Genomic DNA, 14368 nt, shown 5'->3' with positions numbered 1-14368 from the left:
GAGTAGGGAACAACCAGTAAGGTCACACACACAATGTAAGTGCCGTGATGGGAAGTGCTGTATAAATATGTACAATGCATTTTCACTCTCTTCCAGAGCTTATACACTATTCTAATGGTGGCCTTATAAGAATCTAAATAAATGTATAGGTAAGTTGTGCTCACAAAATATATCCCACATTACCCACCAGCTTCAAATGGGTACTGTATCTAGAGAAAACAATTACAGATTCAATATGCTATATAATCATTGGTACTATTTCTCGAAGGGCTTTCTTCTCCCATGTAGTTTTGCAAAAACAAGCTACTTTTTTTGGAGACTGAATTCTTAGGATATCTTTTGTTCCCGTAAAATAGAGGCAATGGTAGTCTGGGGGTTGGAATTTACATTTTTACCCCATTTAACACTGAACCCTAATGATGATGCTATCAGCTTGAATACAGTTGACTATTTTACTGCTGATAATTTTAGTATAAGCTGCTAATGAATGTCCTGGTCTGTTGTTCAGGGGTGCACTGGGAAATACTACGAGGGAACAAAAGCAGCCATCCTTTCACACCAAACACACTATTTTACAGGGTAATGCTATAAATGGTGGAGCCCTTACAAAGTTCCATGGCCTGTCCTTAAATTGCATTCTCTGCCCCCCCGACTAGGAAAGGTCAGGGGCAGGAAGGAAGAAAATCTGCCATTGGGCTTCCTTCCAAGAGTCGGGATTGAGCTGCAGGGGAAGGTTCCCCTTCAGTTTTGTGATTAGCAGGCAATTTTGGTTTGTCCTCCCTTCGGCTGATCCACCTTGCTGCTGCTTCCCTACTCAGTGCATAAAGGGGAGCTAGGAGGCAGTTATGAGTGTAACTGGCAAAAGTCAGAGCAGGAGCGGCACTGATCCAGGAGCCTGATGGGGGGATGCATGAGAAAAAGAATTTGCCGCTGAAACCACTCCACTATATCGGTGAGATGAAGCAGAGGTGCTGCCAAACAAACCTGCAGAAGATCACTCTTTTGGGGCCAACTTTGAAGAAAGAGTAGGATTGGGAGGGGACTGGGTAAAAAAAGCCCTGTAAGGGAAATCAGGAATACAAGTCACCCTAGCTCTCCCCGAAATCAGCTCCACTCTCCTGCAAAAAACAGACCCCTGGAACATAGTGCTAAATTATTAACAAACCTGATATTACATTACTCACCACTATTACATGACAGGACCCACAAAACAGAAGAGTTATATTTATTAAACATACAAATCTCTAGCAAGCTGTCTCAGAGTCATTACTGTATAAAAGAGCACTGTCAAAACATGTATGCCTCAGTCTTAGTCTACCTTAAAAGCTGCATATTACATAGCTGGACATGTGCTGTCTGTTTCACAGGAGGATTTGTTCTTTCTTGTTCAATCATTTTATGGCTGAAAGTTCACTAAAAGTGAACATTTAGGGCCTGATCCTGTACACACTGCAGCCAATGGCAATATTTCCATTCATTTCAGTGGGAGCAGGATCAACAGGCAGGCCATTCATCCAGTTTTAAGCCAGACAGTCCTGTTTTTTGGAAAGGTTTGTCCCTGCCTGGTGGTACTGTGGAGAATGCCATTTTGCAGTGCTCCATCCCCACTGGTGCGACCTCACATGCCTGGTGTGTGTGAGGTCACGCCAGTGGGGGCGGGCCCACACCATTCCAGAAGTGTAGCAATGGCCGGCATTCTGGGGATGCATCAGTTGCCTCTCTAAGGATCAACCCAATTAAACAGACTACTTCTTATCTGTTGTCATAGCTGGAGCTAGAAGCACATTTCTCTTTAATGTTAGCCTTCATTTGTCAACTTTTCTATTTCTCCATAATAAATACCGATATTCAATAAAGCACAAGGATAATGCAAGTTTAATTTATACCATTTTCTGTCCATAATGAGCCAAACTCTGCTCTCAGTCACATGGCAACCTCAGTAAATAAAACAGGGTTAAACGTGGCCCAGTGCACCTAACATGATCACAAGCCTTCACCTTTAAAACATTATATCAATAAAAAGTTCAATAATAAAATACTTGTATCATCCCCACAGTTACCACTACTTCAAAGGTCACTCTGTTTTAATCTAGTTTCTCTCCAAGGATAAAACAACATGTGATGTCCTAAGGCTCGTGAATGTGAAATAAATAAAATTTCTAAAAAGTAGCAACAAGTTCTTTATTGTGCTTTGCATGTCCCAGTATTCTCAATGGTTAGCAATAAAATGTACCAAATCAGCACAGAAAGGAAACCCACATGTTTGAAACAAGTTGCAAGCTCAAACATGAAGCTAACCTGAGCCTGCAATGTCTATAGTTGAGAAAGACTGTGGTGTTTAGTTCCCTTACCTGGCTAGTATCCACGGGAACTGGTGTGAAGGCTGCTTGGGATAAAGAGATGGTTGGACCCAATAGGTCTCTTGTACATTGGTGATCCTGTTTGTATTCTCGGCTATGTTCTACTTTTAGCTTCTCTTTTGGTAGAACAGCTTCAAAGCAAGGTGCATACCCAAGTGGAGGCAGGAATTTGAATTCTCCATGGCGGCCTCCAAGCAGAAAACGTACCCTGTAAACAAAAGCAGCAATTTATGCAATCATAACACCTCCAGTACAAATCTGTGATTAGTCTTTTGCCCTCAATGGCAACCTAAAACCATCAATGCTGCAACTTCTTCACCATATTAAACGTTTTCCTCTCAAACGTAACCTGGTAATTAGCAATGGGGATTGCGGGGAGAAAGAAGGAATGAAGAAGGAACAGGTGCATAACCAGAAGAGATTTAGCCACTCCACGAGCTAATCTCCACCTTTTAGTCAAGAGTTTTAGAGAGATGGAGGATAATGGAGAAGAAAGTGAGAGAACACCAGCTTGCTAAAGATGCCTAGAAGTCAATAACCTTCCGAGCACCCAAAGTTTAGCCACAACCCTGGAGACAGACAGATTGCCAATCAGAGCTAAAACTAGGCCCAGAACCTTTCCCTCTGACATCCCTGAAGTTTGGGAGATTTGAAAAATGAGACCCAAAAACTCAATGGAAAATCATTCCACACTCTCTCCAATAGCATGTGAAACCTTCAGAACATAACACAAAAAAACTCATTTTACTTTCAACAGTACAAGTTTTCCACATTTCCATGTTCTGTAGCTGTACAATGATGCCTATCACTTTTGCCACTGCAAGGCTCTCTGAGTACAGAGATGAGCATAGATTAGTGATACAAAACTGAGAAATTCATCTTGGTGCAGTGTGATTTGGAAGATACCAAAAAAAAAAAAAAGGTCAATTAATCCCTAGTGTAACTATAATGGCTTCAGTAGAGTTACACCACAGGAGAACGTTGTGTATTCCATTTTATTCTATTCTGGTTCTTATATGGCCCTCATCCCAGTAGTATCTCAACACCTTCCAGAAGTCCATTGAGCTATTTGACTAATATCATTCACATATGGTTCTTTCTTTCTTTCTCCTTCTCCTCAAGAAGAAATTACGTGGGGAGGATTTTTTTAATATAATTTGTTATATGTACATTGCATTATATGTATATATTAGCAGAAGTAATGTGGAAAAAGTACACTTTGGATTTAGAATGAAAGGTATGATTGATGATGGTTAATTCCTGTAGGAGTTTGTCCCACAGTCTTGGAGCGGCTATCAGCAAAGCTTTGGGCCTGCATAGATGAGATTTAGCCTTGCAGTATGTGGTTCCATTGTGCCTGGGCAACAGGCCTGCAGACGGTACTCTGGATCCCAAAATGTGAAGCAATCTTTTCGGTAGCATGAGCCCAAACCATTGAGCACCCTTGAATTAGAGGACCAAGACCTTGAATCTCAGTTGTTATTCTATTGGAAAACTGCACTGCGAGCAGAATACAGGTTAAACGTCCTAGCAGTAGCCTGTGTTGCTGAAGAAACAAGCTACTGCATTCTGTGCTAGCTGATGTTCCTTGGGGGCCCACAGCTGCATATGCAGGAAGATAGCATTGCTGTAGTACAGCCAGGAAGTGACATGAGCATGTGTAACTGAGGCCAGATTATAGGTGCTAGAACATTTTACTGGAGAGACAAGGTAGATGAGGTAATATCTTTTTATTGGACCAACTTCAGTTGGAGAGACACAAGCTTTCGAGCTTACACAGAGCTCTTTTCCAGGTCCCAAAAGAGCCAGCTTTTAGTTTTAGTTAGAACATTTTACTGGTAGGCGATGCTATGAGAGCTTAGCTTTAGCAAGAAATCCCAGAGCGCACCTAATCAGCAGACAGAACTGACCAATTGTGCTTGTGTATCTTCAACTAACAGAGACTACACTGCCATAGGTGCATTATGGAAAGTACATTTTTTTACATTGCAGAAATCAGAAAAATTCATGTACATAAATGGATGTTTTTCTTTTAGTTTGGCTTAAAGGCTGGCCTGGCACCGAATGCTAGCAATGTATGTTGTGCTGGCAGCTAAGAAAGGAGACAGAAGATGTTGTTAAATCCTAAGTGGAGTATATTAGTGAACTACCTGAACATGTTCGCATGCTGACAAATGCCAGGTGCACTATCCCTTCAGGACTCCTTTCAGCTCTTACCTCACTCCACCTTTATGGAACAGGCAACGTGCCAAGAAGGCAGATGTCAGAAAGGGAAATGAGGGGGACGGTAGCAGGAGAATAATTGGACATGTTCACTGAAAACAGGAAAAACTACAATGGATGCTAACTTTATTCCTGCAGCAAAGCTGACAACTGGAAAGAAGAGGCCATCTATGTTGAAATTCTCAAACATCCCTTGAACTGGTTGACCATTTATCCGGAATGAGATGCTTGGGGCACTCAGATCCAAACAGCAGCTGATGACATCATCCGTTCTTAACAGATGAGGATTGGGAGAATTCACTGTCCGTGCAATACAGCCTATGGAAAAAAGGAAATACATTTAGAACAACTTTAGAGAGTCATATAGAAAAGGTTTCACTAAAACCTGAAAATTTTACTTAAAAAAAAATAATAATGAGGTAAACAGATGGAGTACATGTGTCTGGATTCAGAGATATCAATACTAGATTATCAAAGAATTAAGAGTAAACTTGTAATAAAGTGCAGATATGCACTCACTGGCATCTGCAAATATTTTAATTATTGCACATTTGTGCTTAATGCATCTGGAAATAAATAATGGTCCCATTTTGAGGCTCAAAAAAACTCATAAAACTGAAATTTTACCCCCATTTACACCACAATTCCAAATTCCAAAAAGTGGATTAAAACCTGAAGGAGAAAAAAATACACCTTATTAAAAAAATGCCTACATTAGCTGGCCAGGATCTTACCTGGGCTCTTCTGAGCCACTGACCAACAGAAGATCAGTATTTCAGACTTTTGGTGCTTGTTGCCAGGGAGGTGGGAAATAAAAATCCTTCATATCACTACTGAGCATCCAAACACCACAATCAAAATAGGAGCTTGTGTCAAGAATTCCTTTCCTTTTATATTCTAAGTAAATATTGTTTAATGTATACACTGAACGAACCCAACTCCCCAGAACATTAATTGAAGATGAAACTAACAATGCATGTCACACGCTTGCGTTAGAAATGTATATTATTTTGACTTTTGTTTCAGTTATCAAATTCTATACAACGTATGAAGAGTGCTGAATACCTTAACCATAAAAATAAAATTAGATCTTCTCTTCTATCATCAATGAGCCCATGATATAGTGTGGAGTAAAATATATCAAAATGCTAACCTATAGTATGTCTCATCATCCAAGATAAACAAATTTGTTCTTTGTAAAGTGATTTGAAGATGTAAAATCAGGAAGTATCATTATTAAGGGCCAGACTGTGGTACCCTTGTTTACTCTGTGGAGTATTGTACTACTCAGCATAAATAAAAGGTATCATAATCAAGCTCTAAAACAGAAATAATAAAGATTAGTAAATACTTTTTCACCATAGAGGTGTCTGTTACTTTGCTCTGATTTCAATTAACCCTGGAATGTATCATTCTCTTCCCCTGCACCCATTTAAATAACACATCTCACTGTATTACATATAAAATTCTTGATCTCCAAGAAGAGTCATCTACAGAAGAAATTGGAAGTAAGAAATAACACACTTCTGGCATTTTGTTTATCTATAATGTGAGATATAGGAAGAAATATGCAAGTGAAAAACCTCTGGAAATGGATTTTAAAAATGAGACCTCTAATTTTTGGAATATGTGGGGCAAAGCAGAGTGCATATTAAGTACAGAACCCCTACAGTTAAACTGTATCAGCCACTTACGGTGTCAAAAAGGGCTAATGTGACCCTTAGTTACATAAACTGAGTAGTAAGTAATAGCGGAAAGGTGATTTGATCTCAGTATGCTTCATTGGTAAAACAGATATTAGAATACTACATATAGTTCTCATTAGTGGTGCAAATGTAATCCATTTCTTACCAGTGGGAGGGGGGGCAGCAGATAACGGGAGGCACGTGACCTCCTCATGTGACTCTCCACATGATTCCTCCCCGCCCCACCCCCAGCCTGATGCCCCCACGCTCTCCCTGTCCCCTCCCCATGATCCACCCTCCCTTACCCTGGGGAGAGGTGGGTCCTGTCCTCCTCTCTCCCACTGCACTGGAGACTTCAGAACCACAGTGCGAAAGGAGCAGAACTTGAGGCCCCACGCCTGCAGCTCCTCCGGTGCAGCTGTACCACCCAAACCCTTCCATGCAGGGTCTCCTCTGTCTGTACAGCAGCCCTCCCAGAAGACAGGGCTGGGGGTGGGACTGGGGGCGGTACAGCTGCCAGTGTGAGGAGCTGCTGGCGTGGGGCCACCTCTTAGCCCAACTTTCTGCTCTTTTCCCCGCTGCGGTTCTTGGGAGAGCCCTGTGGTTCAGGAGAGGACACGCTGCGTGGGAGGGCTGGGGGCAGTACAGCTGTGCCAGAGGACCTGCCGGCATGGGGCCCTTGTCTTTCCGGTACGCTGTACCAGCTATAAATATCTTGCTGGTATGGCGGACCGGACCGCCCCACTTGCACTGCCAGTTCTCAGGTCCTCCCTGTAAAAATAAAGTTGAAAATTCGATAAGGTGCAAAAAAGAGCCACAAAAATAACTTGAGGACTGGAGAAAATGCTTTACAGTGAAAGACTTATGCTGAACAGACTGAATTCTTTATCAAAAAGAAGATAAGCCCTTTCTGTGCCAATGAGCTTCAGGAACCTCCTGGGAAAACAGTGCTCACTAGGACCTCATGAGCACCCATCACCTTGCAACACTGAGATTACAATAGGTTGTGTGGTCCCCAGATGTCTCTTTTCCTTCCTTTTGGTGGCAAACTGTGGGTATAGGGACCTTTGCTCCATGCCCCAAAAACTTCACTCTGTCTTAACCAAAAAAAAAAAACTTCCTTTTTTGTAAGAGCAGTTGTGATCGAGACAATTTTAACTTAGCTTTAGATAATATTAGGTCATTTGAGACGTTGGTTGTGCAGTTTAGATTCACAGATCATCCCCAGCTGAGCTCTGAGGAATCATTTCCAATACAGACTCTAAAGACCTGGATAAAAAGTCCAGGTTTAATCATTGTATGTCATGCCCTTCCATTTTCCTGGAGTCAGGCGCCCATACCTGCTGCTTTATGTGTTTTGAAGATTCTACTCTCCAGAATCTTGTTTGATGTTCAAACTCTATCACTTTTCCCAGGCATTTGGAGGCTGAGTGGCTTGAGGGCGGATTTACTATTGAAGCATGCGGTAGAGAGTCAGTTAATTACTTTACGTGATGGCTCTGATCAGGCTATTTGTTGTGGCATGAAATTACTTGAGACTGGTCATTTTAATTTTTCTCATAGCAACGAAAAAATATAAGTGACTGTTAATTGGATCTTCTTTTTATTCAATAAAAGAATAATTGCTTCTAATCCTGGAAATTTTCTCAGCAAAAATGGAAAATCAAAATATGAACGTACAAATCAACTTTTTTTAAAATCAAACGTGACCTCTGTTATCTTCCTCTACTCAGCAGAGGCACAAGTTACAGGATCAGCTGCAAGTCTTTCTCCATGTATTAAATAGTAACAATCATAATCATAAGTAAATCTTATACGTAAATTGGAAGAATAATTTCTCCTCTGTCTTGTTTTATGGTAACTGGCATTTCTTCCCTGACCTTTCCGGGATCAGCACTAAGAAGCAACAGCTTAATATGTTACTAGATATTTGAGTGCAATTTATCATGGACAAAAAATACATACTGTATGTTACCCCTGCTGGGACAAAAACAGCTCAAGGACATTATGTTACATTTCACTCTGGAAATGCAACAGCAACCTTAAATGAAAATGAGATTACTGGAATCCTGGAAGAGGAACAAAGTACAAGAGCACTCTTGAGAGAGAAAATTTCTACTGTTTTCTCTCAAAAAACAAAACCACTCTCCCCCACTCCATTCATTTTATATTTAAGTAGTTTCTGGCTTCTAAAGTATTCTCTTGCCTACAGTACCTCCTGCCCATCCCAGAGCTCCCATGCTGCTGCGTCTCTGAGATATTTTGTTATGATTCCTTTGAAGCTGAGGAGGTCTCAGGCTCCAAACCAAGCCCAAACATCTACACGGCTATTTTTAGCCCCACAACACGAGTTTGAGTCAATTGATCCAGACTCCAAGACTCACTGCCACGGTGAGGGCGGCTGGTTTTGGCACTATGTAGGCAGACCCTTAGAGTTCAATTAATGCTCAAGTGCATATCCTATCAATTCAATCACTTAAAAACATCAGTTAGGACAACTAACATCCAGACCAACCTCCATTTACATGCCTTACCAGCTCAGAATATCCAAATGCTCTCTCACACACCTCGACGACACAAAAATCCCTTTCATTTCCAACATACAGTGACCTATAAGGTCCAATTCTTCACAATCACACAGCTCTAATTTCAACCCCAGCTAAATAGAGAATTAAAAACTCATAGCTCTGTGGAGGAGAAGGTACCTTCTCCATCTAGCAAGACTTCTTTAGTTCACCAGTCTAAGTCATTGGGACAAGAGCTCCAACTGGCAAACTTATTCAGTTTGCAGGAGACTCAGAAGGAAGACATGCCTGAGATAGAGGTTTAAAAAACAAACAAACCTCAGCTCAGGGGATGCACATGATCAGCACAGATGAGGAAAAAAGGGAGACAGTGTCAGAGAATAGAAATATATGGATACTGTGCTATGCATAGGCTTTCTTGGCATAAGTTTATGACAAATATGGAGAACATATTTTTCTCTGTGATACTTGATATCACCACAGTGGCCTCAGTCAGCAATAGAATAAGGTTTTTGCAAAAGAAAAAACAAAACTGATTAATTCCAATAGTATATCCAGTGCCTCTCCTACAGTTAGCACACAATACTTCTCTCATGTAAGGGTAAAAACTATGATTTCAGATTAATTCTATCCTGGGCCAGTGACACTTTTATGATTGGATTTCCAGCCTAAACACACAAACATTCATGAGACATGCAGTCAATCTAAATTTATGCAACTAAAATATTTATATCACTGCTAAATAGTCTCTGTTTCTTCCATCTTCCCTACCTGGTGAATATCATATCATATTGTATTCTATTAAGATAACCCATTCACACACATCACATGCATACATACTTAATATCCAGCATCTAAACTTCTCAGAACATATCCTGTAATGGCATCTACAGGAGTGGTTTACACATTTACACTGAGATTTTTTCGAAGCTGCTTAAGGATTATGTCCAAATCACCTGGGTGGCTTTGAAAACCCCACCATCAATGCATTCCCATCTGTCTGAACAGAAACACAGAGAAGTACTTTTAAAATGTATGACACAAAAGTTTCCTTACTACATATTCAAACAAACTCAATATGCATCACATACAGAGAATGGATAGGCCAGTATGCCTACGTAAGTCCCCATTGTCTGGCTTTAAGAATTTCTAAACTTTTGAACTAAAATGAGCATCTCAAAGAACCCTCGCCCCACCCCAAATTGATATGGCCTAAATATCTCATGTTGGTTTTATAATATCACAGAGGGATTAGAAATCCAGTCTATCACTGTGAGAATGCTTGTCAGACTTCATTTTCTGTACCTTTGAAGTTTTAAAGCAAAGCTTTGGAGTGCACTGTTAAAAAAAAAAAAAAGCCTTGGGTGGAACCAAATTATGATTCCATCTATAAACTGCATTGTTTTGAATTCAACTGTCTTTTAGATGAGAGTAGTCAACTTAAAAAAACCCAGAATGGAACTCTGATTCTGCATTTTACCCCAAATGCCCTAGCATTCATCTACATACATGATTTATTTTGATGCTGCTAGATACCACAGACTTACTGGAAATGGCTGCCCCACATCCCTTTATCGAGAAATTAAAAATGCTTTACCTGACCACAGATGAAGACCATCAAATCCATAAGAGTACAGGTCATCGCCAACACCATTTCCACCCCATTCTTCACCTCCCCCAGGGTAGGGTGAATAGCCCTCTGTTGAAGCCCAGCCCACTCGAAGATGAGTAGCTTCTGCTGTCACAAAGGGCTCCACATAGTCCACCATAAGCTCATAGTACCATTTTCTGTATTGGGCGGAGCCTTCACTGATCCCAAGGAAGATATTGGGTCTCATGCTTAAAACAAAGGGGGAAAATGGCTAGCCATAAAAACAGATCAGAAGAACATGTTACAGTAGTTAGATTTCTTTTTCTCAATTTGTGTTTACCACTTATTGAAGGTATGTCTTGTTTCATTAGAAGTGAAGAACAAAATGAAAGTTCTTCAAAATTTCTGGTGGAAAAGCTTCCCATACAGTTCAATCAAAATTGTAATTTTCAGCAACAGCACTACTAATCAAATACCTGTAATAATACTTTGCACTTTTAAGTACAGTAGAATCTTGGGAATAGTGGTTGTTTGTAACTCTTATGGTTGTTCTTTCAAGTTTACAACTGAACATTGAGTTAATATAGCTTTGAAAGACTGTACTATGCAGAAGAAAAATGCTGCTTTTAACCATCTTAATTTAAATGAACCAAGCACCAAAACAGTTCCCTTTCCCTTAATTTTTTTATTCGTTTTCATTTGTTTCTGCTGCTGCCTGATTGCATACTTCCGGGTCCAGCTGAGGTGTGTGGTTGGCCAGTCAGTTCGTAACTTTGGTGTTTGTAATTTTAAGGTTCTACTGTACAACTTTACTAATTCACATTGCAAACCTTCAAATTTGCACACACAATAATGACAGCCTCTTCCCGCACCAACAGAAAAAGTATAGTGAGTAGATACTGTAGAATGGTCTCATTCTGCAGTAGTAGGACTTTATTACACTTATAAAATGTACTACAGAACACTTTACTGTGAAATGTTATAACTAAAACTACAATAAATTTGTAAAATAAATGTTCACTTATTCACCAATTTGTAAATCCAATAATTCATAATGGTATACCAGCCATTCATGCAAATTAGCAATATAGATCACTAACATGAGGTACAGAAGTTCATTCATAGATTTTAAGGCCAGAAGGGATCATTGTGATCATCTAGTGTGACCTCCTGTGTAACACAGGCCATAGAACTTCACCCAACAATTTCACAAGTCCATAAATTCTGTTTGAGCTAGAGCCTGTGGTTTTTTGTTTTGTTTTTTAAGGAAGGTATCCAATCTTGATTTTAAAAGACTTTTAAAAAATCTGTTATCACATTTCAGAGTAGCAGCCATGTTAGTCTGTATTCTCAAAAAGAAAAGGAGTACTTGTGGCACCTTAGAGACTAACCAATTTATTTGAGCATAAGCTTTTGTGAGCTACAGCTCACTTCATCGGATGCATTCAGTGGAAAATACCACTTTTCCACTGAATGCATCCGATGAAGTGAGCTGTAGCTCACGAAAGCTTATGCTCAAATAAATTGGTTAGCCACAAGCACTCCTTTTCTTTTTGTTATCACATTGTTATCATTCACATTTTTATATTTACATTTTTCCTCCCACTCAATGATTAAATGACTTATTTGCTGGGTATAGGACCCTTCACTTGAAAGGTCAAATTCTCTCCTGCATAAGCATATGCTCAGTGTAGGAATGGGGGTGTATCAGGGAGCCATTTAGAGCTGTCCAATTCTCTAACTACTGCAGCACTGCCCCAGAATTAAGTTTAGGTTTGCTTTTACTTACGACAGCTGGCTATAGTTCCTGTTCAGATTCTTATGGATATAATTTATCAAAGCCACAATATGCCAGTTAACGCATTGTCTTTAGAAAGATTCACAGAGGTGATTCCTGTGCTATGGTTAAATAGATTTTTCTCTTAATGACTGCAGATATCGTCTTAGCACAAGAACTCAAATTCCTTTTGCTTTGCTGATCTATATTTAAGCAACTATTTTTCTTTTACCTGCTCACATGGTTCACAAGGCGTGTCTGTAGGAGGAGATCTCTTCCTGGTAGGAGATTGTCACAGATTAGATGCTGATTAGACCGCACAGCGACTCCATGGCATACACAGAGAGAGCACAAGACATCTAAAACCTATAAAAGAAATTAAGTTCTTTTCACTGTAATTTACTTTTCATATTAGAACATTAAGAATCAGCATGGACTACTGAAGGGAACCGTATTGATACCCCATCCCTTCGAATGAGATACATATTTTACCATTTGGAATTTCACTTTTACAGATAACCTGCTTTTCTTATTCAGTGCAGTTCCTTGATTCATAGAAATATCTTACACACCTTATGGTTTCTTCCATGTTTGTCCAAAAGACAGATAATCGATTTAATATGTCCTTCCTTAATAATGTTTAGAGCTTCTGGGCTTTCCACCAACACACAGTGCAAAACCTCCAGAATTCCTGAGAAGGTAAAAAATAGTAATCATGTATTGATTATATAATATCACTAGCTGAAAGTCTGTGCTATTGCCCCCGTGAAATCTGTAGAGTCATGTGACTCCTGGACAAAAATATTAGGCAACAAGCATATGAATGCAAAACATGTAAAAATTGCAATTTAATAATGTGCATGTGACAACTTCAGTTCATTTCACCTGACTCAAACATACCAACCTCTGTTCTAGTTCTTTGTACCCGAAGCACCATTTCCCTGACTCCCCCACTCTCCAACTGCTCTGGGGTTTCTCCTCTGCCCAGGTCCCAGTAGCACCACTTCCCAAATTCCCCCTCCTCCACCCACATCATGCTGCCCCTGGACCCTCTCTCTCCTATAGGGCATTACATGAAGGCAGGGCTCAGTGGCAGGGCAGGTCTGCGTCCTCAGCCCCAGGGCTCTAGAACAGAGTGCTGCCAACATGGCCCCTCCTGAAGACTGTGGGAACAGGGAAGCTTCTTGAGTCATCCCTAAAATCCTGGGACTTGTGATCAGTTTGTGAGAGCTGGCAACACTACAACACTGCCTTCCCCTGGCTGCTTGGAGGGGACCCCCCTTACCCACCACTACACCCAGGCTGGGGGAGCTGTTGTTCTACCCCCTCCATCTCCCATCCCCACCACTATCCTCTGTGCCCAGCTTAGCCTCTCTCCTGTCCCCAAACAACACAGCACCCCATTCCTCTGAAACATCATCAGAGTCCTGGTCCACCCCAGCACCCCGCTCCCCATCATTATCCCCATTCACCTTTCACAGAGTCTCTACGTCTCCTCACATTCCCTGTGTAGTACATCAATGATAGTGTGGCAGCCATTGTGTGTGGGGGGATGGCTTCAGTCGCATTGAAAACAGTGGGAGGAGGCAGCCAACCTCATTAAGGGCAGCCTCATTCCCACATGCGGATAAACTGTAGGGAAACAGCAGCCACTTGCTGGCGTCAGGCCCATTGACCAAAACAGGAGATGGGTAATCCACTGTCTATCCAGTCACCCTCATACAACCAATAAAATTGCTGCATGCACGTTAAGTAAGGGTAATAATCGGTTGAGCCACCTCCAATACCACAAAGGTCTAAAACTCTCGGCATGGCACAGATACATACTTTATACCTGTGTGATGTACAGCTACGGTAATTCATAAAGTCAAAGTGACTGAGAAATTAAAAAATTGGACAGTAACAGACTGAAAGCTCTCAACCATGCTTGTAGCAGCTTCCATCACTTCACACTGATTTAGACAGTTTAGGCTTCAGAGTGACACAGAGAGTGACATCCCAGTAATCTTATTATATAGATAACTACACATGGGCGTCACTGCATATTGCATTTGCCCAGCAATAGACAAAGTTTTAAAATTGCTGCCTTCAACAGTATACAGCGAACAAATAAAATAAAAGAATATCATGTTGATATTGTTACTGATAGGTTTAGCAGAACAAGTGGATTTAGGGAAAAGGTTAACAGAAAAGTAGTATATTACAAT

General features: G+C 40.7%; 1 protein-coding gene across 1 annotated transcript in view; it reads right to left on the bottom strand.

Moving 5' to 3' along the window:
* RYR2 (ryanodine receptor 2) overlaps positions 1-14368 on the bottom strand; it is a 698126-nt gene that overhangs the window by 324244 nt on the left and 359514 nt on the right. The window contains exons 17-21 of the mRNA XM_074948896.1: positions 12734-12852; positions 12394-12527; positions 10391-10632; positions 4709-4901; positions 2352-2568 (exon numbers count right to left, since the gene is read on the bottom strand). Of these exons, the coding sequence (XP_074804997.1) occupies positions 2352-2568; positions 4709-4901; positions 10391-10632; positions 12394-12527; positions 12734-12852 (905 nt within the window). The remainder of the gene's footprint in view (positions 1-2351; positions 2569-4708; positions 4902-10390; positions 10633-12393; positions 12528-12733; positions 12853-14368) is intronic.

Source organism: Natator depressus, chromosome 3, assembly GCF_965152275.1.
Source record: "Natator depressus isolate rNatDep1 chromosome 3, rNatDep2.hap1, whole genome shotgun sequence".
Classification (NCBI taxonomy): Eukaryota; Metazoa; Chordata; order Testudines; family Cheloniidae; genus Natator; species Natator depressus.
Note: the sequence above shows the minus strand (reverse complement) of the source record. Positions and strands in the feature narration are given on the sequence as shown.